At 30.8% G+C, this 27,354-nt stretch overlaps 2 protein-coding genes and 3 long non-coding RNA genes across 33 annotated transcripts; 2 read left to right on the forward strand and 3 right to left on the reverse strand.

The window, feature by feature from the left end:
• Positions 1–598: 598 nt before the first annotated feature.
• LOC139906082 (uncharacterized) lies at positions 599–4,064 on the reverse strand. Its single transcript, XR_011781333.1, has 4 exons — positions 2,494–4,064; positions 1,563–2,261; positions 1,370–1,510; positions 599–1,305 (listed from the first exon to the last, which is right to left on the reverse strand). It is a non-coding gene; the product is annotated as an uncharacterized lncRNA (long non-coding RNA).
• LOC121121476 (TRPL translocation defect protein 14) lies at positions 3,764–11,193 on the forward strand. Of its 11 annotated transcripts, none has more exons than XM_071890252.1 (7): positions 3,820–3,927; positions 4,119–4,167; positions 8,577–8,655; positions 8,882–9,663; positions 9,729–10,526; positions 10,597–10,675; positions 10,728–11,193. In XM_071890252.1, the coding sequence occupies exons 4-7, from the start codon at positions 9,415–9,417 to the stop codon at positions 10,952–10,954; spliced, it is 1,353 nt and encodes a 450-aa protein (XP_071746353.1). In that variant the 5' UTR covers positions 3,820–3,927; positions 4,119–4,167; positions 8,577–8,655; positions 8,882–9,414; the 3' UTR covers positions 10,955–11,193. The 11 variants fall into 11 exon arrangements, with proteins under 11 accessions (XP_071746352.1, XP_040572355.1, XP_071746356.1 ...); XM_071890256.1 differs by having other exon boundaries at positions 3,847–3,927; positions 9,711–10,526; XM_071890250.1 differs by having other exon boundaries at positions 3,847–3,927; positions 10,725–11,193.
• scrib (scribble planar cell polarity protein) lies at positions 11,183–25,773 on the reverse strand. Of its 19 annotated transcripts, XR_011781331.1 has the most exons (22): positions 24,918–25,773; positions 24,522–24,639; positions 24,294–24,372; positions 24,146–24,235; positions 23,958–24,078; positions 23,194–23,905; positions 22,724–22,959; positions 21,765–22,031; positions 20,824–21,081; positions 20,335–20,644; positions 19,024–20,270; positions 18,854–18,964; positions 18,614–18,793; positions 17,789–18,178; positions 17,598–17,735; positions 14,670–15,021; positions 14,477–14,605; positions 14,250–14,416; positions 14,038–14,184; positions 13,921–13,959; positions 13,067–13,139; positions 11,183–11,954 (listed from the first exon to the last, which is right to left on the reverse strand). XR_011781331.1 is itself a non-coding variant. In XM_071890248.1 (21 exons), the coding sequence occupies exons 1-20, from the start codon at positions 25,077–25,079 to the stop codon at positions 13,939–13,941; spliced, it is 5,148 nt and encodes a 1,715-aa protein (XP_071746349.1). In that variant the 5' UTR covers positions 25,080–25,773; the 3' UTR covers positions 11,183–11,954; positions 13,921–13,938. The 19 variants fall into 19 exon arrangements, 17 of the variants coding, with proteins under 17 accessions (XP_071746349.1, XP_071746348.1, XP_071746346.1 ...); XM_071890248.1 differs by lacking the exon at positions 13,067–13,139 and having other exon boundaries at positions 22,724–22,872; XM_071890247.1 differs by lacking the exon at positions 13,067–13,139.
• LOC121121477 (uncharacterized) lies at positions 12,535–12,947 on the forward strand. The gene is made up of 2 exons (XR_005865476.2): positions 12,535–12,667; positions 12,754–12,947. It is a non-coding gene; the product is annotated as an uncharacterized lncRNA (long non-coding RNA).
• Positions 25,774–25,911: 138 nt separating the features above from the next.
• LOC139906083 (uncharacterized) lies at positions 25,912–26,608 on the reverse strand. Its single transcript, XR_011781334.1, has 3 exons — positions 26,489–26,608; positions 26,103–26,179; positions 25,912–26,014 (listed from the first exon to the last, which is right to left on the reverse strand). It is a non-coding gene; the product is annotated as an uncharacterized lncRNA (long non-coding RNA).
• Positions 26,609–27,354: the final 746 nt, after the last annotated feature.

Consider the following 27,354-nt stretch of genomic DNA (forward strand, 5'->3'; position numbering starts at 1 on the left):
AGTTAATGTTTGTCACGTATATGAGAAGGGATTGAAGTAAAATTTAATATTTAGATACCTATATTGTAATTCACTTATTCCTCACGTGGAAGATATATTTTATTAAATAAGAATACATAGATGTCCATGCCTTTTAGTACAAAACCTATTAATAATTATTATGTCAAATTATTTTATTGGTGGTCCAAAGAGCAAGTGAACGACAATATGTCTTTGTGTAATGAGGTCAATGCTCTTTTAATTAAAATGTCTCATTGTGGAAGGTATGATCATATGAATTACTCATACCTAAAGTTGATAATATTGTAGAGAAAAACGCGTGCAAGAAAAAGGGGGGGGGGGAAATACATATGGTATTATTGTTTAAAATACTGATGTGATTATCATCTGCCTGCTGTATTATGATTTTTGAGGGTATAACGAATGTAAATACATTATTAACAGTACAGTATTAGCAAAATGTTTAATGAAGATATACTATGTATAATTGACTTAGACGTTTTCTATCTGTTACAGAGATTTTATAACGTCACACTACATGAAATTGTAATTCATTATGAACCTTATTCTCAGAATAATAGCTAATGAAACGACAAAGTAGAGTATTTCGAAATATATTTGAAGTTCCAAGTTTAAAAAAGAAGGCTTTAATTAAATATAATCTACATACTAAAAAATAAACCATCATACATCTATGTTAAATATACAAAATTAAACAATTGGAATCATATAACTAATAACAATAAATCATATATAAAGAATATTGAAATAATAGATTGATCCAAATAATATTTTCTTGTTCTGACATCGGAATCCAGTTAAATATGTCATAACTTTAGGTTGCAAAACACAAGCAAGACGTGGATTTTAATCAAAAAGATAATCAACCCCCTTCTTCATGTGGAAGTTGCTATATACAATTGTGCACAGGAATAGATCTCTACCGATGAAATCTAACTAATTATTAATAATAAAGTAAGTGTCAAAATCATAAAATTGGACAATAAATATACTAATAAAAAAAATGTAACAGATAAATCCATCTTAAAGATTTAGAGCAAAAGCTAATTATGTAGTAATGTCCGGCGATATTAGTCCTTATTAAGAGCATCAAAAAAATATTTTTCCCCGTTGTTTATGCTTATATAACAACATACTAATATCATGAAGGATATTCACAATTGCTAATTATAATGTTACACCCAATGTAACTACCCCCGTTGTTGTGACCATTTAAGCAGTTGTTTTTGCCTTTTATGAGTTTTCTGAACACCATTTCTTGGAGGCTATCAACCATAGCTAAGCCTTAAGTGATAAAAAAAGTAATATTTATTGACTATATAATATTGGAAAACCTAATTTATCATACCCAAGTCTTTAAGTGAAGAAACTAGTCTCAGACAAACTAGTTGCAAACCATCCAAAGCAACTACTCCCGTTGTTGTGACCATTTAAGCACTTTTTTTTTGCCATTGAATGAGTTGTGTATGATAATTCTTGATAACTTTGGCTAAAATAAAATCATATTTTAGGGATAGATTAAAAGAAAATTGAATACTTACTGTTAGATAGTACAAAATTCAGAGTTCCATTTCGAAATTAGTTAATGTTTTATACTTTTTACTGATAACTTGATCGTTATTAGGTGTGGATGACTCAAAACATTTTTATATGCATTTCTATAAATGACATTAGTACCAACATCCTCCATTAATTTAATGAAAGTTTCTCGGGAAGGGATAGGTTTACCCGTGTATTTCTTCAGAAATTTTTTGAACGTAGATGATTAGCAATGGATAAGGTTATATAACATACAATAAGCATCTTTGTGAGGTCAGAGTTAAAGTCTGACTTGATGTATTCATCATTAACTTCATTTTTTAGATGAATATCCATGCTCTTGATATGAGATGAGGATAATGAGTGGCGTGGAATTCTAGACAGGGTACTAAAGGCACATTTATATCGACAAATCCGACAAACCATCTGTTTCTCATCCGGTAAGTATTTTCCAAATTCCTGGGCCTCCATTTTCAGAAATCCAGGCAGAAGGCGAAGTTATTTTATGCATTTTATTCAGTTCTCTATCGACTATCACCATTTAATATAATATCAATATTGAATAATAAAGGCGGGAATGATAATGTTCTTGATTGATAGAAGAAGATGTATATTATTTAATCAATGATGCCATAAGTATTTCTTCTCTTCTCCTCGCACGCTTTTCTATTCTTACCAAAATTATCACCCTTGAGTCATACCTCAAGAAGGAGAATTGAAAATGTTCCTACTTGACATCCGGCTTCTATCATTTGATATATAATATAATAATTCATATTATGGTTTATATTTTACATGCCTGTTAATGAGATTGAGTTTACAAGAAGAAGACAAAATTAGAATTATTATTTAATCAATGATGCCATAAGTATTTCTTCTCTTCTCCTCGCACGCTTTTCTATTCTTACCAAAATTATCACCCTTGAGTCATACCTCAAGAAGGAGAATTGAAAATGTTCCTACTTGACATCCGGCTTCTATCATTTGATATATAATATAATAATTCATATTATGGTTTATATTTTACATGCCTGTTAATGAGATTGAGTTTACAAGAAGAAGACAAAATTAGAATGGTTTAAAATAAATTATGTGTGGCCCAGTAAAATATACATTTTAGTTTGTAAAAAATAGAGGAATTATATTATGAATGATCCTACATAATATATATTGTTGGTTTTCAAATTATATACATACATACATCTCTAAAAAGAGAAAAGGTCTCTGTTAACAATAGCTATTACTCAAAATTTGATAATCCTGTAGAGAAAAACGCGTGCAAGGAGAAGGGGGGAGAAAACATTACGGTATAATTGTATAAAATATTAATGTGATTATCAGTTGCCTGCTTTATTATGGGGTTTGAGAGTATACAGAAAGTATTTATTAGCAAAATGTTTAATAAAGATATACTACGTATAACTGACTTAGACGTTTTTATCCGTTACAGTAGATTTGAAAAGTCTTACTCTATGAAATTGTAATTAATTATGAACCATATTCTCAGAATAATAACTAATGAAACGACAAAGTAGAGTATTTCGAAATATATTTGAAGTTCCAAGTTTAAAAAAGAAAGCTTAAATATAATCTACATACTAAAAAATAAACCATCATGTTAAATATACAAAATTAAACAATTAGAATCATATAACTAATAGTGACAATAAATTATAAACACAGAATATTTAAATAATAGATTGATTCAAATAATATTTTCTTGTTCTGACATCGAAATTACGTTAAATATGTCATAACTTTTGGTGGTAAAACACAACCCAGACGTGGAGTTTAATCAAAAAGATCATCACCCTTTTTTCCTCATGTGGAAGTTGCTATAAACAATTGTGCACAGGATAGATATGTCTCTACCGATGAGATCTAAATAATTATTAATAATAGAGTAAATGTCAAAATCATAAAATTAGACAATAAATATTTTATTAAGTTTTCTATCGACTATCAGTATCTAATATTATATTTATATTGAATAATAAAGGCGAGAATTGATAACGTTCTTGATAGAGGAAGATGTTTATTATTTTAATCAATGATACCATAAGTAATTCTTCCTTTCTCCTCCCAAACTTTTGTATCCTTACCAAAATTATCAACCTTAGGTCTATTAATTATTACTTATTAAAGGCACATGGACTTTTGATTGTGTCAAGAGTAGCGACATCTACGAACAAAATTTGCTGTTAAGAAGGGAAGAAAGCTAGCTGAATGAGAAAGCTTCATATATTCTTATAATTTCTCGAGTATTGAATCTGTTTCTGTTGAGTAGAAATTCATAATTACCTTCTATATATTGTATCCAGGACCGTTCTAATACTAGTTTAGAATTCAGTCAACAGCACATCAAAGGTATCTTTCTTCTATTCTATTCTATTGTCATTTCTTACTAGTCCATAAGACGAAATAACTTTCCTTTAAGCTTAATTAAATCAATAAACTGCTTAAAAAACGCATGTGTTCCTCCTTTTGCTTACATAATCATACTCATTTTAATATATATTTTTCTGCAAATGTGTTTTTATATGTAATTCAATGTTTAGAAGTAATTCGAAGTCATCAATGTCTACGATAACATCAATCCAAATATATGTACGTATGTCTATATATTTAAAAAAAATCAATATATAGTAATTTAATCATAAATTGATTGATCTTATTTCATGTCTATTGTGTTATCACGTGCTTAGCACGAAAATGAAAAAAATGTATATAATCATTATTATTAAAGTCTTTTTTGTTGAATAAAAGAAAGTTAGGAATTTAATCTTGCAACTATCAAATTAAAACGAGTATGTATGTATGAACTTAGAATTTTAACTCATCTTATGGACAAAGCTAAAATGAAGGAGATAAAAATAAAGGGGAAAAAAATTGATTGTATATTTATTTATATTCTTCATGAGTTCATAAATTATATAAATTTTCACACTTACGTTAAAAGTCTTCTTCTTGTAAGTCAAGGAACTTGTCACATGTAAAATATTGTATATACGTACATATTATAGACAGTAGTACAGCCTTATAGCAACATTGCTTCACTTGAACATACACTAATAATCTTGCGTTGAATAAAACACTGCTACCGACAATGACCTATTTGAATTTGATATGTATACATCGTATCGTAACTATATATAAATACTAATTCTGTGAAAAGGGGAGCATTTTATTCGTTAATTATGTCTGTAAATTCGAGATTTGCAATTTTTAATTACATAAATGATATATTATTTTCAGCTAAACAGTATGGACTAATAATATTATTCAAGTTTGTACTCTGGTACAACTATATTTTGTAGGTAGTTCAGTCATTTAATGTCAGCTAAGAAAACTTTTTCTCAAAACATGTCAAAGTATTTTACTCATAAACAATTCTATTTTTACATTTTTTTTGTATTTACCTACTTCTTACAACTACATAGTCACTTATAATTATCACATTTTAAGAACTAGTTCATATTATGTTTAACCTTAAGAACGCGTGTGTACAATGTCCATATTATTTGTATGTAATTGTTGTTCTTATAATAATGTAAAAAAATATTCAATTAGAAAAAGAAATTAATTTATGGAAAAAATAACTAAGCATTGCCAAAAAATTAATTGATATATATGCGACAACATAGCTTCCGTTTTCCAAAAGGTACAAGTTTTATTTATGTTTAATAATGGTATTGTACACATTAAAAGTTAAAGTTTTGAAGATTATATCAGATAGGGAGGGGCATCCGTAGGGGGTAGAAGAATGTAGATTCCAAACTTAATTCTATAAAATAAATATTTGACTTATGGCAATTTGGCTCTCATCACATGATATAGGCTGGAATGTCGCTCCTCAATTCTACTCTAAGTCCAACAAGGACTACCATTTATAACTCCCGAGCAAACCCTTATTACCTCCCTAAAGAAGTTGAACGGAGGATATGTTTTTGGCTCTGTTTGTTTGTTAGTCACCAGGATTACAGCAAAAGTTACGGATCTATTTTTATCAAACTTGCTATAAAGATTATATATGGTCACAGTAAAAGATCATTAAATTTTGATAGGTCAAGATCAAAGGTCAGGGTAGCAGAAAACTTTCAAAATACATAATCGACCATAACTTTAGAACATATTGAGGTAAATAACTAAACTTACAAGAGAACACGCACTAGTTATTACTTAGATGTTCCCTTCTCCAAAATTAAATAATAATGATAAGAACTTTAGACTAGAATGGATAATTGGTAGAGTGCAAAACCTCTGCCTCAATCAAATTAAGTTATGTATCTTGACCTCTCAAAATTTAATGGCTTCTTACTATGACCATATATAATCTTCGTACAAAGTTTGATCAAAATCGATCAGTAACTTTTGGCATAATCTTTGTGACTAACATACAAAGACAAAAACATAATCTTCGTTCAACTTGGTTGGTCTATATAATACTCATACATGTAAATCCGGTTGTTTTTTTAGCTGGCCCGTTAATTTGTAATTGGTAGTATAAAGAACGAATTTTATTTTCCTTAGCAGTTGTCATTATCATTTAATTCCTGAGTAGTAAACATCCTTTCACAAATAAATTCAATCATATTCAAAACTTGTTTGAACGTTTGTGTTTGCTCATAAAATAGGGAGCATAACTCTGGTAACTTAAGGTATAGGTATATATTCGACTATTTTAATCTAAAGAATGTGTTTTTATCCATAAAAGTATGATAAATAGTTGTCAAATGACATTCTACCCCATTTGTAGAGGGGGCGCTTGAGCCTTCGCTTACAGGTTTTTAGTATTATATGCAGTGATGAAAATCCTGTGAAAAACGGGTATGCTAAAAAAGAAACCGAAAATCAACATGGTAACCCTGACAATTTGAAGAATATTTTTGAGATCAACTACATTCAGCGGTAACAACAGAGGAGGGGAGAAGCAAATAAACAGCGACATTAGCAAGAATTACTACTAAAACTATCCCCAATTCTTCTTTGAGTCAAACAAGGACTTACAATTATAACCCCATAACAAATCTTCAAGGTTATGCTCCGTCTTTTATCATATATATAATTTATATGTTTTAAACTATTTAGGAATGGAAGTTCACTACTCAGGATTGAAATAATAATGAAAACTTGGACAGAAAAAAAAATTCAGATTACCAATTCAAAAAAAAAAAAGAAAGACCAACTAAAAAATTCACAAGATTTACATCACTGATCATAGTAATAATTTATCAGTTCTTTTACCCCATTTGCGCGGGCGCACTTGACCCTTCGCTGACAAGTTTCTATTATTATTTATGTATATTATTGGCAGAGGAAAAATAATAAAAGTATTGCACTCGTTGTGTGTCATATTTTATACAACTCTATGCATATACTGATGTGTAGATATAAATTTAGTGCATAATATGCCCAACGACTATAATTGCACTCTAATCCTGTGACATTCATTGTTGTTGTTTTATAATGAAAATGTTGGTAGTATATATACAAACATTCAAGTTACTCATGGTAATATTATACACCATGTCAGTGATAATTTATGGTCCTTTAATTAAAACTAGTTACCCCCCTCCCGTCTTAATTATTTAATAATTTTCCTAACATAATCAGTATTACATGCTAAGCATGTAATACTTATTATATTTAATATTATGTATCTATATGCATTTAATTCCAGTTGGTTATTACTTATTATTCTTGTGGACATAGACACATTTTAAAATAAGGAAGATATTTACTCAGTATATTCATATTATTTAGTTTGTATTGATCAGTCTAATGAAAAGGCAGAGTTTCGTACCGAAGGTCGAATATTTTGGAATTTTTTTAAGTTTCTAAGAAAATTTCCACAGCAGACAGTATTTTAGTTACGTACATATATAATTATTATTGTAAAAATAAATCGTCCAATCCATGTGATTATAGTATTAATCAGTATAATTTTTTGTCTTTCCGTAGTACGCAATTTGTATGTCCGTCACTCTTTTACCAAATGATGGATGATTTCCACATAAATTATTTATTATATCTATGACTTCGATGTTGGTAGGTATAAATGTTAGAGGAAAATATGTCAGTATACATTCTTTGTACAAGTACTTTGTGCAACTTGTATAAGTAAATTGCACAAGTTGCAACCATGAAATGCGAAGAACAATTTACAGTTATTGGGGTGAGGATCACGCAATGATTCCATGTATGATATTAATTAAAATTTTAATACAAATTACTAAAATATAAGTACTCTGTGGGACTAATATTCAGTTCAAATGTCTAGAGTTATATTACTCATAAATACCCACATAATAACCATGTAAAGTGTATTTAGAGGGCAAGAAATGGGAACTTGTACACTTTTATTATACAAGTTGCAACTTGTACACAACATACATATTAGAAAGGTTATCAGCATGCTACTATGTTCAGCAGCTGCGTACAACTTCCAAACTCTATTTCCGTTCCATTCTATAGAGTACACAAAATGATTAGGTTATACCACAAAAATATGACAGTCCCAAAAAACTGATGATAAATAGGTCGTAAACTAATGGTGCAGATTAATTATGATTCCATTTCAAATACATCATTAATAGATAATAGGATACTATTTGGCACGTTGATTAAAGATAAATAATTTTATGGCGTAATTTCGTTTAACACACGCTTAGAAAATTATATATATATATACATAATAATAAAACACACACACATATACAAAAATGCCCCCTCAGCTTCTTAAAAGATCTACAAATAGGCAAAAGCTAGTTAATATATATATACCGCGCTTTCAAGTTAAAAAAAATATAGTGTATAAGAGAATAGTTCCAAGGAAAGAAGTAAGAGTTTAGTCTCTTTAGAACAGACACTCGGGAAGGAAGGTACGTCAATTGTGTCTTTTTTCTCTTTTTAGTATTTGTCTCGATAACTTAACACGCTGCTGCTTGGATCTCTTGCCAAATTTTGCATATATATAATATTATCTATTTAATAAAATATATTCATTTGTATTTCAGGATTCAATAGAATTCCACTTTTGAAATAAGTCCTACACCATCTCCCAAACTCATAATACAGCTCTTTCTCTACATTCAGGTAATATTGATTTTTATTTTATAATAATTTTCATTATTTTTAATTTTTTTGAGATGGATATATTGAGATCTGATTGTTACTTATTATGTGAAGTGATTATCATTATGTATAATATTATATATTATAACACTACCACGTAGTATTTTTACTTGTATGGGTTGTTGCTTTTAAATGAAGAAGCCTTTTGTACAGTATAAAATATTATTTTTCTCCTTTTGTCTTGCAGGAGGCCCTCTAAAACAAAACCATTAATTCAACAACAAAAAGGATTATATACATAACAAAAAAAAAAAAATCATATAATTACAAACTCTTGATGCATTCTACGGTTTTAGTGAAAGAGATGGTGTGTTCTTCATCGGATCTTCAACGGAAGAGACATTCGTCATTAAATATCGGACATCTTAAAAAGACTTTTTTAATTTTATTGAAATCGTGATAATAGATCTGTTGTTGCTTTTTTTTTTTAAGAAAAAGAATATTTTTTTATTATAAATCCAGATTCTAATTCACATACCTACTTCTACACCCTACTATTAGTTATTACTAGTAAAACAACACAAAAACGTTCCATTTCATTAAAGAAATAATTATTTTGCTATTAAATCCTTAACTCGTAAATGTATTATTCATTTTTTTGAGGAGTGATTCTGAAGATATATGCTATTCAAGATTGCGGGCTATAGAGAAAAGAATACCCTCTTTCTTTTTTTTTTTTATTTCATTTGTTTAATTTATTTTTAAACCTCCAATTACAAAATGAAGCTGGATTTAAATACTATTGCTGACAGCGCCATGGAAACCTCTAAAAAAAGTCAAAAAATCGTTTGGAAACTTGTGCTCACAGGTGGTCCCTGTGGTGGAAAGACTACAGGTCAGGCTAGACTCTCAACATTTTTCGAAGATATAGGATGGAAAGTTTTCCGTGTGCCTGAAACTGCTACGGTTCTTCTCAGTGGAGGAATTGATTTTAGTGAATTAGACGAAGAGGGTGCTATGAAGTTTCAGGTAAAGAATGATAGCTATAAATATAGTTTTTACTCCTGATTTAACAGTGATATTATTTCATTTAGGAAAATTTATTGAAAACCATGATTCAAATTGAAAACAGTTTTTTCGATCTTGCTAAGGAAACCAAACGAAATTGTTTGGTTATTTGCGATCGAGGGACCATGGATGCATCAGCATATATCAATCATCAACAATGGGAAAATATATTGACAAGTAATAGTTTGGACGAGGTTGAGCTCCGAGATAATCGATACAACCAAGTGGTTCATCTTACTTCAGCAGCAAAAGGTGCCGAGCAATTTTATTCACTCGATCATCCTACTAGAAATGAAGGAATTGAACTTGCAAGGGATAGAGATACGAGAGCTGCTGAGGCTTGGGTCGGTCATCCTTATGTTGATTTAGTAGATAATTCATCAAATTTTGATACTAAAATCAAGAAATTGATAGCCATTGTTGCGTTTCGTATGGGAATCAATGTAAGTGACCGATTGGAGTCTGATGCAAAGAAATTGAAGTTTTTAGTAAATGGTCCACTTCCCCAAAAATCAATATTCCCTTCTTTTCGGGATTTTCAAGTTACTCATACTTACCTTAAAACAGATGGTCGTAATACCCAGTGCCGTCTTAGAAAAAGAGGAATTAAAGGGAAATGGAGCTATACTCATACAGTAAGAAAGGTTGTCAATGGACAGGTCATTGAAGTGAAATCCCCAATTAATCATAGGGATTATCTTCACCTATCTAATCAACAAGATAGAAGTCATTTCCCCATCATCAAGACTAGAAGATGTTTCATGTATAACGATCAATACTTTCAATTGGATATCTATGAAGATCCAGTTCATGAGAGATGCAGAGTATGAATTAATCATTAATATTCTCACAATTCCTTTAGATTCAAACATTACCTTCTTATTTACATTACAGGGTCTTATGTTTTTGGAGACTTATACAACTAAATCGGTCAAGGAAATAACTGAGAATTTACCTCCGTTCCTAGATATAGGTATGTGCTACATTTTACATCATGCCCATATTCTCAATAATTTAATCAGTAGATTCTGAGGCAAGTGGGGATCCTGCTTTTTCCATGTTCAATCTCTCACTTCACGAAGAGTGGACCAATAATAAGGAGTTCTGTCATAGACTCTCAGACGATGAAGAAGATGGTAAATTTTCAACAACTGAAGTCAAAGAAGCAGAGAAGCGTCTTGCTAATACCAGATCTAAACAAGGATCTAAGTATCATAGTCAAAAAGGGCAATCTCGTGAGACCAATGTATAATAAGCAATCATACTTTATAACTAGCTATTATGTAATCGTAATCTTTTAGTTTACTATATCTTATTATTATAATATATATCCTACAAAAAGTGACCCATTTATTAATATGTAATTCACAGATCACTCCATAAGTACTTTGCATTTTCTTCTACGATTAAATGTATTAGTAATATATATTTAAAAAATAATAGTAATATTGACGGATGCAACATTGAAATAAAGTGCTGATTACTCGATAATGTTTATTTACCCATTCTATCATTAAAAAAAAGTATAACAAAAGACACAACAGAAATCACTTCAATATTTATATATTTATATATAAAATAACCAAATAATGAGACGACTTTAGTAATAACATAACATCAATAATACTAAATTATTTATAGCGTTTTAAATTAACAAGAAGTCGGCGGCAAAATGGTTTTTATAAAATTTTTTTTTTTTTGTTATTTCCAGGTATAAAACATTTTTTAAAGAAAAATTGTTTTGAGTACTGTATAATTTTAAAGAGCTACCTTAAATAAATATAATTCCCTTTTTCTATATATTATGTAGAATATGGGTTCTGTAAAAAATAGATATTTGACTATAAGAAGAAAAAAATTCTGTTGGCCACAAAAAAAAAAAAAAATTCCCACTTTATATAAAAATTATTTACATTATTATCTTCAGTTGAGAATAAATGAAGAAGAGAAGGGCATTAATTATTGTGATGCTCCTCCAAATCTGTGATATCTTTATGGGAATTTTTTGATTCGTCTTCAAATAATGATGAGGAATGGGAGTTTTGGATTGCATTGTCCTTGGCGGGAGGAAATATGCTCTCTTTGATTTCTTCCTCACTGTCAGAGGAAGAAGAAGAGGGCAATATCGATAAGCTAAATGAGGAAGAAATTTTTTCAACGGACGGATTGATAGTAGTATTAATATCCTCGTTTGAATTTGTAGGATCTGAGCTCAGCTGAAGACTAATCAAGGATTCTTTGACGGTCACAACCTGTGAAATAAAAAAATCAATTACAAAAAGATATGTCAACTATGTATATAGTCTCTCAAACACGAATAATAAGAAAAAAGTCAATACTACTCGTATTTAAAATATTCAAAAACGAAATCAAATAAATAAATGTAAAATTATAATACAAATGTATGGATAATCGGTTTTCCAAAGGATATTGTGACAGTATTAATTATTATCCAGAACTGCTGATATGACAAAGAAAACACACAAAAAATACACAATAAGAAATAGAGTACAAAGGAATAATAGTGTGATTCTATGCATGTACGCACTACCTCAAAATCTACTAAAAAAATAGGTGCAAAACTACAAAATACTAGATATGAAGTAAAATTAATCTATAAGTGTGAGCCTAACAATTCAGCTAAGAAACTTTGAAAACAGTGAATAACTTGGAGTAATGTTTTTTTCCATCTGTTGATTTTTTTAACAAACAAAACAAACATCACATATGAATCCAAGCTAAAATGAAAAAACAAAAATTCAGTGATCAGGTAGTGATGTAGCAGAAACTGTGTGATCTAAATGCTTGCCTCTAGCTCAATGACCCTCATAACATATTCTAAAATCTGGAGTGAACCAAAATCCGATGGTTCCTGTATACTCTTCCACTAGTTTGAAATTTTTCTCCATTGAAGAAGCAATTTTGGTTTCATTTAATATTAAAGATGGAAAACGAATGAAGGGTGGTAAAGTATTCAAAAATAAATGAATATATATATATATATATATATATATATTAGCAATTGATTTTAGCATTAGTGTTTTTTAATAGATGGAAGAAAACATGAAAAGAAGAACCCACAGATAAAAACAATGACTCATTTTCAAGGTCCCTATGTATATACACTCACACTGTACCATCGTGAATAATATTTTGAGATAATATGTGATATCAAATATGTAATATCAATATGTAATTAGAATGTATAGAAAATAACAAAACTTAAAATACAGACAGTAAAAACATTTTATTATTTAGTTTAACAAAACAAAATATTGCCAGTCATTACCTCATCACTCAATTTGACCAACACATATATGGCAACATTGTCGACATACCCACGTAAATTTCGGTTAGTACTAACCTTTATACAGTACATGTCAAAATTTTGCTGCATTTTGACAGTAGTTTATGAGGAGACATTCCTTTTTGTGAACCTACTTTCAAGACCATGTATATAAAGGAATTTTGTGTGTTAATGAAAGACTCTTTTTGATAGGAAAAAATAAAATGGCTTGATTAGCATTATAGTTACTATGCACGACGGAAATAAACTATTAATGACTATCATGCTGAACACTCTGGTCCCCAGAATCGACAATCGTTTTGGAAAATATAAAAATTTAGTTTTAATAGGCCGTAAAATTAAGTTGTGTAAGATAGTTATACCCTTGAAGACATCAAAATGTTATAATAAATATTACAAAAGAAAAAAAAGCTTGGTCAAGTTAATTTCGAAGTTTTCACGTTTGCTCACAAGATAAAAGAAACAAAAATGTATCAACGATTCAGTGCGCTGTTTGGAGCTGTTCAAGCGAAATAAAAATGATTTCTTGCGTCGTCATATGACAATTGATGAAACACTACTTGTAAAAAGATCGTCAGATGAGTGGATAGCAGCCGGTGAAATTAGTTCACAAAACTGAGGTCACTTAAACGACTGTAACCTCTAAACTAACGGTAGAATGTAATGAAATTTAAACACGTAATATTAGAAGGTTAGTTCTAAGTCGAAATTACGTGGTTCCGTCATCAATGTTATGCGTCAGACAGGGGATTTATTGAGCAAATCGTTACTGCAAAATATAAGTAAAAATAGTAAAGACGTATACATGTTAACAAAAACATGCAACAATTCATGAACTCTAACGAAGACAACTGGGGGAGGCAGGGGGATTATTATTTCCCTTTTTATATCAATTAAAAAATCTCACTTACTGATATGCCTATTTTAAGTTATTTGTATCTTCTGTATTTCTATATGGTCGGTAAAAACGGGAAATAATTTTTTTAGAAGGAAAATTATTTAAAAAAAAGAGATTAATATCTACTCACGGGAACATTATTATTTTTTAAATTATCTTCTTCTTCTTCAACATTGTCATTTATGTCGTTTGTACCGTTATTTAAAATGCTTTCATCAGTGTTGTTAGAAACTAACTGTGACATTTTGTGAACTACAATTTGTGCTTCGATGGCGTCCTAGAAGAGGACAAAATGACAATTAATTCTCATATTAACACACAATCAAATAAAGAAAAACTTGCATCTTCTAATGATTTTAATCGGGCTTTTCTCCAAGCAGCTCTTTTTTCAGCGTCAGCTGCTCTCTTCTCAGTAGGACTCAAATCATCCGAAATTGAAATGCCTTCGGCTTCTAACTTTTCACGTATTCTACGCTCAGCTTTGGCTGTATGAACTCCTGCAAAAGGATCTAAAATAAAGTATAAAAGTGGTGCTGCTAATACAATACAGACGGTAAATATTAATTTACCATGTTTTTCAAGGGACGACGAATGGCTAAAGTCATCTTCATCAATATCAGAATCTAAACTAGGAATGTACGATGTGCTATGAGATAACAAATTTATTTCTGCTTGACTCATTTTAGCGATGCGTTTTTCTATGTGGTTAAAAAAAGCACACATTAATAAATATAATAATTAATTACAACAACGTTTTTTTACCTTCTTCTTCTTTCATTTTTGCTAATTCATCAGCATTCAGAAATGAAAATTTGCGATCAGTTTTAGGAGCTGTAACTGTTCCCTGACTTTCGATTTCTTTTTCAAATAGTTTGAGTCTAGCCTTCAATGACAGCTTCTCAGGACTTTCTTCATGCTCGACAATTTCATCATTAGTCGTTTGTCCTTCCTCACGGATCTTTTTATGAAGAGCATTGATGGAGGATTCTAAATCAAAACTACCAATTTGGGGTTTTGAATTTGTATTTTTGGCTTCTATATCAACGTGTGATGTTGTGTCTTTTATGATTGGAGATTCCTCGTTTATAACACTTCTTACAGACGAAACCAACGGCTGAAAAGAATCGAAATGCTATTCAATTATTTAAAAAATTAAATTTAAGTTTAAATTATTAGTTAATAAATGAAGTATTGAGGAATGGGGAGAAAATAACGATAGGAGTAGCTAAGTGAATTGATCAAGATTAATAAAATTAATGGATTCAATAAACAAACAAATTGAAAATGAAATATAGCTCTGAATTAAAAATGTTTAAATACGACATGAAAAAGGGTTGGATAAACTATAGTCTATAGGTAAATTATGTAAGGATGACAAAAATTAAATTATAAAAAAAGAAAATGAAACTTGCAGACTCGGTCATGTAACATTTTTTGGTAAACAAATAAACTAAAGGCGAAGTAAGTTTATGTGTAAGTTAATATTTTTAACTTTAAAAAAAGTAACTGGATATATTTTCTTTATTTTAGGTACTAATACAGATATTGCCACATTCTTACCGTAAATAAAGTCAATTTTTAGATGTTCTTCATACATCTAAGCAGATTAATATGTGTATTTCTGAGAAGACCATAAAATAAGAAGAATTTGAATTTTCAAGATTAATTAATCAGTTCTTATATTTCGAGCAAATAAAAAATAAACTTCAACATGACTTTATATAAAAAACACTTATAGAAATAACTATTTTTAATTGAAGTAATTCATTATATGTAATATATCTATATATGTATATTCCTTATTAATTAACACAGCAATCAAAGGAGGGAAAAGGAATTAAAATTATTTGGAAGAATTACATAATAAGGTAGTTAGTTATATATAAAAATATATAAATAGAAAACCGCTTATGTTTGTAAAAAAAACGAAGAAGTCCATAATTATGTCTGCTGCAAGAAGCGGAGATGAAAAAAAGAAAAAAGAAAGAAATATTTTTAATAATATAATTAATTATTACATGTAATTAACTACCACAAACCCTACGTACTTTTAATTTTTTTAAATAGAAAAATCAAGAAAAGATAAACATGTAAAGAATATGCATGAACAATACAAAGAGCGAATTTTTTATAATTATAACGGTCTGGAAATCCTAGACAATTCTGAGACCGTTATGATTTTTGTTGGACCGAGCTAATTCGGTCCTTTAAAAAAGTTCGGTTTAGCTAGATCGGGCTCATAGAAAAATTGGTCAGAACCGATTTAGACCATTGGACCGATCTATACCAATTTCTATGAAACCAATCTAAGTCTGGAAATCCTAGACTAAGAACATTATAATTTTTTTTGGACCTAACTAATTCGGTCGTTTAGAAAAATCAGATAAGAACAGTTTCATAGGAAAAATATATCTAGATCGGTTTAAAGTTAAGATTATGTCTATACTGGTACAATTTTACACATAAATTATTCAGGACGTCATACGTGTTTTCAAATTTTGAACATGGTACAATAACATCATAGGAAGTTTCAACATAGATAGCTCGGAGGATGTTTCATACCGTCGTCCCTCCTGTAATACGGAACTCCGAATTCGAGCATCTCTTGAGATAGATGATCCAATTCAAAGTATATTCCTTTAATATTTACTTTGTTTCTAACTCTTGGAGAGCACGAAAGTGTACTTATTTGGGCCTTAATGAATTAAGAATGATCATAGGCCTTAGCAATTGTCAAAATTAAAAGCATATCTAAATTTCAATTTGTTGTGTAATTTAGTATAATGGTTAGAGTTTCATATTGTAAAATATGGATGGATAGATTCTGAATGTTAAATGTATAAGTATTTTTTCTAGAACATATCGTGAATTTTTTAGATTTTCAAAGTTATCCAGATATTTAAAATCTATGGAAAATCTTTATTTTAATATAATGATAAATTCGGATTTTCATAGTATGTGAGAGCAAAAAATCGATCTAGAAAAAATCACTCGATAGCCAAAAAAAAAAAAAAAATTACAAGTATCTATTAATTTAATTTATTTTCCAAAAAATGTATTACTTGAGGCCTTTGTATTTTAATCTAAGAGTGTTTTAATTCCCCAAGATTCTAAGTATCCTCAGGGGCGTCCTCAAGGAGGGGCCGGAGAAGCTGTAGCCCCCCTCCAATAAAAGAATTTTTGAAAAATTATCGATTCGGAAGAAAAATTTGTAATGAAAAAAAAAGGTGGAAAATTTTCAAAAAAAACCACAAAGCTCCCCCCCCCCAAAAAAAACCCCAATCCTGCGGCTGCTTGATTATTAAAAATGTAGTTTATAAAAATAAACAAACAATACATTTTTTACAACAAAAAATAATGGTCACAGCCAATGTTAATATAAATACATTGTATTTATATTAACCTTGATCACACCCTATCACATCTTCATACACTTGGGTCATAGCTCCTTCCATTCATATAAGTATAATACCAGAAAAATCAAGATGCATTAGAAGCAGAATCACTTATTTAATTTTGATTGGATTATAACCCGTTAATTAACTAATTAATAAGTATATAAATTATCAAGGTGGAGAAATGAACAATTTTGAGAGCAAGTGATGTGCATCAGTAGCCCAAAAGTTATGAAGTAAATAATTTTCTTTTACATATTTGGAGTTAACTGAGGGATTAAAAAAATGGACTCACCGTTGAAGTTTGCGGATGTTCATTATTAATTACTGAAGTAATGGGGGGTTGTTCATTCTTTTCTTCAGTACCAATACTAAAAACAACATTAGATTGGGACGGAGCCGATGATAAAATATCATCAACAACATTCATTATCTAGAATAAAAGAAAGAAATAAGAAATAATAACAATAATGGTAGCAACATTACTTTCTCTTGATTCGTTTTATTGGGAGAAGAATCTATTTTCAAGGAAATGTCTCTAGTTGGTGGAGGTGGTGGTGATTTAATATCCCCATTTGATACTTTTTCGGGGACGTTCCATCCATCGCAAACTACCATTCTAATTGACGATTTAGCGTTACGTATAATATTAAGAGCCTCAGAATGAGTAATTCCCAACAAGGAGAGAGCGTTGACTTCAATAATCCTTTGGCCTATGACAAGATCCTTATTTTGACTTGCCACACTTCCAGGTGTAAATTTATAAATAAAAATGCCTTCGTCATCTCCATCATTAGGATTTCCAGGTTGACCTCCAACACCTCCGCGTATAGTCATACCTAATTTTTCTCCAGGATCTTTAGTGATACAAATTTCCTAAAAACACAGACGTCAAATGATTAAAAATACGCCTTCATATAATTAAAAGAAAAACCCCGAAAACGATTTCTTAATTACTTTCAAAAAATTAATTGGAATTACAGAAGTACCAACAATAGAATATCATACCATTTTCCCCCCTAAATTCAAAAACAAATCATTGAAATAAGTTAAAGTATTACTATATAGCTTGGAAAAAAAAATATCAAAGGAATTGACAAAAATCCCAAGACTGTTAAAAAGAACAGAGTATTAATTTTCAAGATAATAGAATGTAAGCTATAAAGTAAAATAATAAAAGCTCCAAAAATAATTAATAACAATTATTAAGATTGATGACAATTTTGAACTCACTTTGACATGAATGATTTTGAGCTAAATAGCATATAGTATTAAACTCGGAAGAATTGAATCAGTATATGATGTTTTTACCTGGAAACCTTGAGGTAGGGGCTCATGCTTCACGGTGATATTGAGCTGATCAGGAGTTTGCGAGAGAGCCATGACTGCATCATGGTGAGACGCGTCATGAATATCATTTCCATGAACATTTAGTATTCTATCTCCTAGTCGAAGTTTATTAGTTCTAGCTGCTGCACCATCCGCTATGATCTAGGGCGAATAATTGGTAAAGTTAATGGTTGAGTACAAAATTAATACTCTAATACTAACATTTGAAATAAATATTCCTGGTTCTCCATTGCCGAAGGGTACAGATGATTGATCAGAACCTCCAATAATGCACAACCCAAGTCTACCTCCTGCTTTACTTATAATTACCTCCTAATAAAGTAAGAAAAGAAAAAATAATTTATATTGCACCAATATATCCTAATAGGTACCTCGATCAGTGGTTTTATATCGTTATTAGTCACTCTTTTGACCGTAGTCTCGGTAAAAGTTGTCCGTTTCATAGTTTCTGTACTAACTCCAGGTTCCTTTGAGGCAGGCGGCAATTTTTCAATGAGGTTCATAACAATATTCTTCTCTTTCAGTTTGCTTTCTATCGAAACGTCTGACTCACTTTTGTAGCTAGAAGAGAGTCCAGGAAGTTTACTATATGATGAACTACCACTGAAAGATGATCCAGTAATCGTATATTGTCCTGGTTCTCTCGTCCTCATGTAGCTGGGTCGATTTGCCATATAACTAGAAGCACTATATAGTCCTGTATATGGTTTAGGTAAGCCAAACACCTTGGGAGATTTTTCAGACGTATTTGAAAGGACGGAAGAAGACATGGGGGATGTAACTTGAGTAATCCTTTCAACCAATAGCTGTACATATCTATCAGGACCTTTCAGCATTCGAACAACCTCTGAATGTTCTGCGTTTTCAACTTCATGCCCGTTGATTTGAAGCAACCTATCACCCACATAAAGTTTCCCATCTATTGCTGCAGGACCATTTTCCGCAATTTTTGATATAAAAACGCTTTCACTACCCTGGATATAGGGATCTGCACCTTTTCCTCCTGCAATGGACAGTCCCAACCCTCGATGGTCTCTACGCAGGGTTGTAGAAATCTTTTCAATTTTTCTAGTTTCCGTTGGAGAATTAACGATAGAACTGTCAAATAAATGCGTATGCGACAACTGTGAAGATTTTGGAGTTAAACCAGTAGTTGAAACAGACAAAGATTTTGATTCCTTGATTTCGGATTGTGAAAAGTTAGATAGTGTACTAGAGTTAACCTCTAAAGTATTGTCCAACCCATTTTTGCTACTTAAGTGATCACTTACATTATTTTGTAAAGGAAGTTGATCAATGAATCGTTTTTTAGGAACTTGAACTTCTCTAGCAATCTTCATAGTAATCAAACTTCCAGCTGCTTTGAGAATCCCAACAGATTCATAGTGATCAATGTCAACACATGAATGTCCATTCACCGATAGCACCTTGTCATCCTTTTTGAGACCAGCAAGTTCCGCTGGTCCCCCAGGAGTTACGCGAGATATGAATATTCCCTCATCATTTGCTTTGTAGGGAGTAGAACCGAGGCCTCCAGCGATAGAGAGTCCTAACCCTTTATCAGCTCTTTCGAAGATAATATCAAATTCTTTTATCACAGTCTCAGTACATTTATCACCTTCAAAAAAAAAAAAAAAATGTATTAGCATAATTAAAAAATAAGAAAAATCATAAAACCTTACCAGATCCAAGACTATCACCCATATCCGAAGTAATTGACATTGGAGGAACAAAAACTTGTGAACTAAGAGACTGTGCTCCGGAAGAAGTACTACGATCTCCTATACTACCGTCTTCTTGTTTTTTTAAAGCTTGTGCTATAATAGATGCTACCTTCTCTTTATCCACTTGTTGATGTATTCTTTTATTCTTCAAATGGTGAGGTGTATCTCTTCGATGAAGGCGCTGCCTTTCAGGTTCTGATCCATGGTCTGTATCGTCCAGAGCAGCTTCAGACTCTACTAAAAATCTCACAGCAGAGGGTTCTCGCTCCTAAAATTGGAAAATGTCAATATGATCATTCATTCATTGATTTGTCATTCAGTCGAAAAAATAATTTTTATTATTTAAGACAATGTCATGTATGTAGAACATGAACAATAGCAGTATTTTATTATTATTATTTAAACAAGACAGAAAGAAAATGAACTTAGTACAACTATAGAACTCACGGAGTCAGAAGAAGTAGACTCAGCTGAGCTGGACATCCCCGTGTCGCCCCCAGAACTTTGCCTTTTAATCTGTATTCCAGCAGGTAGACTACGATCAGCTAAGGAGCCTTGTCTAGCCAACTCAGCTCTATCTTTTTGGGAATCTACATTTAGTATTTGAGTAGGAGGAATAGCTTCCGTTAACTCCGCGCTTGCCCTTCGATCAACTTCTGTTTTAAGATTTCGACTTAATTCTAATCGAAGACGATCCTTATACGTCTGAAATACAATTAGATAATTGTGAACATCGAAACAATCACTGGACAAAAACGACTTGATGAAGACATTCACATATTAGTTATATGACCATAAATAGGATTATGTATTATGTGAAATACAACTTCATATTCCAAATGGTAAAAGTCGATACATCAGAAATGTAAGTATAATATCACGCTATGTATGGAGTGAATTATTATTACATACTTAAATCGAATCAAGAAAAACGTTTAAATTGGATGACATATTATGTGACTTAAGAAAAAAAAAGTGATGTAAAAGGAAGGAAATGGTTTGAAATAAAATATACTATGTAGCTAAAATGAAGGCGAAATAATTATTTTTTTCAATTAATAAGCAAAATAAGCTTATATTTATGAAACTCCAAACAAAACGACTTTCTAAGAAGCATAAAGATCTAAAACCCCACTATTATTGGCTTAGGTCATATAATTTTTCAGTGTATGTTTATCTAAAGCCACTAAATTTTCATAGTGGAAAATGAGAAGCCTTATGTATGACCATCTTAAAAATTACACAACAAAAATTAGTTAAATGTTTCCACTAGTCAATTAACTCTGAAAAATTATCCTTCTATGCCACTAATAATATCTTGCAGGATGATAATGTCTTATCAACTAGTGTTTTACTATATAAATAGCAAAAATATTGAAATACCATACCTCTTCATCGTCTTCTTCATGCCCATCAACAAAAACTTTCCCGATTCTGTCTTCGTCCTCTGTTGGAAAATCTGAATTGAGTCCGTTTACAGATTCTAATCCTGAGTCGCATGTTACCAAATTGGTAGAAGTAGGAAGGGAATGATTATCGTTTGATTGGAAATCAACACTGTCTCTAAGAGTAGAATCATCTTTTTTACCAAATAATTTATGTGCCTTAGCTTTTAATTCCTTAGGATGAGGGGTTTTTTGCCTCACAAATGCAGTCTAAAAATAATCATGGGAAAAAATTTCGATGAGTACATCATATATAAGTCAATAATTATTACCAATGGCGGCTCGGCTCAACTTTCACAGGATACATGAGTTATTATTGCCGCCCCTAAACATTTTCTTCTTTTAAATTGATGTATTTTATAGGAAGAATTTTAATCTTGTTTTTTTTTTTTTTTTTTTTTTTTTTTTTTTTAAATAAAAGTAAGAATTTTCGTTTTGTTTTTTATTTCTCTGGCAGAAATTTCTCAATTGAAGCCCCTTGAAATATTAGTACTAGAAGAACCAGATCTCCTTAGTCTCTTGCGCCATGCCGCCACTGATTATTATCAATCAATAGACTACTACTAGTACAACTTAATTTTAATGTATAATAAATAATTCTCTAATTTATTTATTATTTATTTTTCAGATAATATGAACTAAAAAAGCATAAAGGTTGAACAAGGTAGATTTTTTAAATGATTTCAAACTACTCGTGAGAAGTAAAAAATAACTAATTGAAAATTGTCCTTTAAGTTATAAGAGTTGACCTACTTGCTGTTTCAAATGATGGAACATAATTTTATTAGTTATATGATCATCTCCTCGAATCAGTAGCTTGTAATTCAAAATGGTAACATAAATTGAATATATAGCAATCTTTTGAGCAAAAACAAAACAAAAAAAACACACATTCCTCTTACCTCTCGTTCTAGATCATCCTCGTTATCCATGTCCTTAAATTTAATAACAGAAGGACGATTAGTCCATTCTGCAGGTGGTAGTTCCATCATTTCGTCATTTTCAATGGACGTCGGATGACCATCAGCAACGATTGAAGAGCCTTGAGGACCTGAAAAACTTTCTCCGTCATATTCGTCACAATCATCATTCGAAAAACAACGCGAGTGCGATAACCGACCCAGATGGTGAGATAAGTCTTATAATTAAAGATCAAGATAATCCCAAAGCCAATAAAGGAACAGAAATAAAGGTAAATACAAGAAAAAATGATTATTATAAATGTGGAGGTAAGTATGTGTAAAATATAGACACGTTAATTGTTATTACTATTTAAAGCCATACAAATATTCCCCTTTAGACGAAAGTTAAAGAAAACAAAGCAAATGTAAAACTTTGAGTACCAAAGAAAACCAGATGAAAAATTACTTACCTGGATTTTCAGTTTGGTACTCCATTTGAGGAAGAAGGAAACATGTAAGAACTTGTTCACCAGTTGATTCATCATAGTCTGTCTGGAAATTGAGCATTGGCTTTGCTTGATTTTCAGCCAACCAAAGAGCTTTGAGATTTAAATTTGTAAGCGTAAATGGAAGGTACTGTAACCTATTTCCAGACACATCAAGAACATGAAGTTCATTACATGTTCCTATTTCTTGGGGAATTGACGTAAGTAAATTCTCTCGTAACGAGAAGACACCAAGATTAACAAGATTTCCTATCTCTGGTGGAATTTGTTCCAAACGATTGCGATCGATATTAAAATTGGTTAATTTAATTAAATTTCCAATTTCGCCAGGCAATGATGAAATATAGTTTTCTGTTAAGACAAGTTCTTGTAATTGTATACAACGTCCAATATTAGAATTTAAGTCTAAAAGTCTATTTTGATCGATTTTAAAAATAGTAAGGCGGGTTAGTTTTCCAATATTATCAGGAAGAGTACCAATGGAATTTTGGCTCAAATGCAAATCAGTTAGATTTATTAATCCTGATATTTCATCAGGAATATCTTCTAGCCGATTTTCAGAGACATCTAAGCACGTCAATTCTCCCAAAAATCCCAACTCTGACGGAAGATGTGACAATTTATTATGATCTAACCAAAGTTCTGTAAGTGCAGGAAGGCTTCCAATATGTGAGGGCTGTAAAAAAAGTTCATGAGTAAAAATGAAGCCATTCATTAAGAAAAAATACCAATGTTTCGATTTCATTGTCTCCAAGATCAAGCCTTTCCAATTTGTCTAGGGAAGACAACGATGATGGCAGAATATTTATCAAGTTTTCTCTTAGTTCCAAAGATGTTAGATTAGTTAACCTATAAATAAGAAAGACAGTGACTATTATATGATGTAGTCTAATAAAAAAATTAAATTTATACTCACTTTCCAAAATCTTCAGGAAGATCAGTTAAAGACATATCATTCAAACTTAAAACAGTAAGATTCTTTAAGAATACAAAGCCATCTGGAAGCCTAATGAAGAAAAATATTTCTCGTATTTTGTATAAAGCAAAATGTATTATAAGAATACTTTTCTATAGGATTTGAAGAGAAATCCGCAATTTGAAGAGCAAGGCATCCCTTAATACCATCTGGAATGTGGCGAATATCTGTTGCAAGCAAAAGGTATTAGTAGAGGCATTTACATATAAACAAAATTCATAAGTAAGCATTTATGCATAAATAAAGCAAATAAGCTACACGAAAAATGGATTAAGATGATCCATTTCAATAATCAAATATTTATATATATTATTACCATTGCGAGAAACATCAAGTTCAACGAGATTTTCGAGATTTTGAATATCCGATGGAAGCTGTTGTATTTCATTGTCACTCAGACCAAGGCGTCTTAAACGATTCAAACGGAAAAAATTCTAGAATAAATTGAAAATGAAGAAATCAATCACACAAATAGGGACCCACAAAAAAAATTAAAGGAGATGTACACATAACCTAATTAGTGAAATCATCTAATCATCGTATCATGTCTCTCCGTCTTCATCTCCTCTCTTTCCCCGTTAAACATTCCTTCCATTCCTTCAAAAGAGTTAAAAGACTCAAACCATCATCTCGAGTTTCCATTGCATTTCCCCGCCTTCATGGAAAGATGGAGACGAAGACGAAGGATGAGAATAAAAGACAAGATGTCTACCTTAGGAAGATCCCTGAGGTGATTTGCATCAAGGAGGAGTTCTTCAAGACTTCTGGCATAGCGTAGGATATCCTCCGGTACGGAATTGAGGGAGCAATGGCGCTTATCTACGAATTCAACTTGCCGATTACAGCCTTTGAAGATAGGAATACACTTAAACATGATGAAGGGAATTTAATGAGGATCAGGGACACATTTTATTTACTAACTCCGAAGCTAGAGAATCTCACATTTCTCACGACTCGCCTCGCCCTTTACTTTACTTTGATTTGCTTTTTCTTTTTCTTCTTCTTTTCGGATTTTATTGTTGTACATGTTGTGTACAAGTCGCGATTTTGTACAAGTTACAACTTCTACAAGTAAATTGTACAAGTTGCAACCAAAAAATGGGATCTATCATTTTAGATGAAGAATTTACAGTACTTGGGATGAGGATCATCCAATAATTGAATATTCCATGGATGATCCATATACTGATGCTGTAGTTTTTGACTATATCATAACAAATTACTAAAATATAAGTATTATAGTGCACATAATGAAGTTCAAATACCCACAGTTATATTACTCCTGAATACATAATAACAATGTAATTTTAATAGATAAAAATAATATGATAGTATCAATGTACAGTTTGGTAATTAGATTGCTCAATGTTGCTATTAAATAATGCATTTTCAGACGAAGAAGATGCAACTTGTACAATTTCTTTATATAAGTTGCAACTTGTACAGACATCACAACTTGTACACAACATACAAGTATTTAGCTGAAGTAGGGAAAAAGAGGAAGACACGACTCAGTAGTATTAGCGCGCCGCTCGATTACTTCCTGTACGAGTAACAAACACACTCTCATTTCAGCTTCCAATAAGGCGTTCGTTTGTCTTGATGAAAAACCTGGAAAAAAGGAAGAATGTAGAGATACTTTGACTCAAGGCTCATAAGCCATACTACAAATTAACTCTAGACTTAGGGTCTCTCTCATAGAAGATATTTGGATTTCTTATCCGACACATAAATTTTATTGACGATTCAAAATAGTTTTACTGCATTAGCCACTTTGGTGTTTTTATGATGCCTCTCTTTTTCATACTCCTAAATTGTTAAACCAAATTCACTGTACATCTCTATTTTTTCACCTTCTCTCTTACAGAGAAGAAGGCCGGGAAATAAGTTACTATACCTTCATTCAGAGAGACCTTACCACTTGATGATCCTCAAGAGTGTTTCTGATCATCATGGCCTGTTGCCTGTTGGATGCTTCATTTAAAAATAAAATGTAGTCAGTATTCATATTATTGATGTATCAAAAATTCATATTGGACAAAATATTAAAATATATTTGTTAATATGGATATAATAACAATATGTTATAGCATCTTTGTGATAGATAATGCCCTTAATAGTAGTAGTTTTATGATTTTAAAGAAATGTTCAAGAAAAGATCAATGTTGAAAAAATAGTTAGCCAAGATTAATCAATGTGTAAAATTTCATTATAAAACCAACACTTATGAAACCTTAATCCTTAATGAATAAATAAATGGAAAATCAGTTTTTTTAGTCCTACCGATATCCATACTCAGGGCGTCCCCAGGGTGTAGGCTGGAAGGACTGTAGTCTCCTCCTCCCCCCCAATTGAAGAATTTTTTTCTTTTTACTAGAAAATTTAATAATTTTAATATTTTTGGAATGGCTTTTTTAAAATTTTTTCCAAAAAAATTAATATTTAAAATTTAAACAGTTTGTTATTACTTATTCTATCATAAACTGAATTGCGTCTTTTTTCACAATTTTTTTTTTTAATCTTCATAATGACAACGTGTTGACAAAAACCTTGCTACAGTATTGAATCCAGAGATGTGAATGACTCTCTAAATATACAATTCGTATTCAATACACTAACAACTATAAAAGTACTCAATAAGCCTGATCACTCTGGATGCACATTATTTATGAAAGCAGTAGATTCGACAAAGAGACTAAAATTTTTCATATATATCAAAGTAGTACTGAATATTGATATGTGTTTGATGTCGATAAGTGTAAGATGTATCTTAATTAATAAACTTCTATTGATTTAGTGACATTTTGTTGATATCATGTGCCTGAGTGTTATATAATTTTGGTGGGATAAAATGAACAGTTTACTTAACAGAAACTTCAACATTTAAAATATTATTAATGTAGGGGAAATATTTTAATGATATTTATATACATTTTATTATTGATTTTTTAAACAATTTACATCGAAGATATGCGAGAATTCTTCTTTCTATGTAGTTTTTTAATTACAAACTCCCTAACTCTAAGTATGACTAAATGAAGACCCTTTTTAACTTAATATCAAGTGCCTATTATATTATTTTGCGAGTGCAGAAACTCTCCCGAAAACCTCATTGCCAATGCCACTTTGCCAAATACTCTTTTGTAGAA

The sequence above is a fragment of the Lepeophtheirus salmonis genome, chromosome 7 (genome assembly GCF_016086655.4).
Source record: "Lepeophtheirus salmonis chromosome 7, UVic_Lsal_1.4, whole genome shotgun sequence".
In the NCBI taxonomy this organism is placed as follows: domain Eukaryota; kingdom Metazoa; phylum Arthropoda; class Copepoda; order Siphonostomatoida; family Caligidae; genus Lepeophtheirus; species Lepeophtheirus salmonis.

Bases quoted from the DNA above. Each gene is read 5' to 3' on its own strand.
- LOC121121476 (XM_040716421.2), top strand. From the start codon at position 9,415: ATGAAGCTGGATTTAAATACTATTGCTGACAGCGCCATGGAAACCTCT. The intron at 9,664-9,728 runs GTAAAGAATGAT...TATTTCATTTAG, and splicing joins AGGGTGCTATGAAGTTTCAG to GAAAATTTATTGAAAACCAT. The intron at 10,527-10,596 runs GTATGAATTAAT...TTTACATTACAG, and splicing joins CAGTTCATGAGAGATGCAGA to GGTCTTATGTTTTTGGAGAC.
- scrib (XM_040716413.2), bottom strand. From the start codon at position 25,079: ATGTTTAAGTGTATTCCTATCTTCAAAGGCTGTAATCGGCAAGTTGAA. The intron at 24,236-24,293 runs GTATTCTTATAA...TTTCTTCATTAG, and splicing joins TCTTCAAATCCTATAGAAAA to GCTTCCAGATGGCTTTGTAT. The intron at 15,040-17,597 runs GTGAGTCCATTT...ATAATTGAATAG, and splicing joins AACATCCGCAAACTTCAACG to CATTTCGATTCTTTTCAGCC.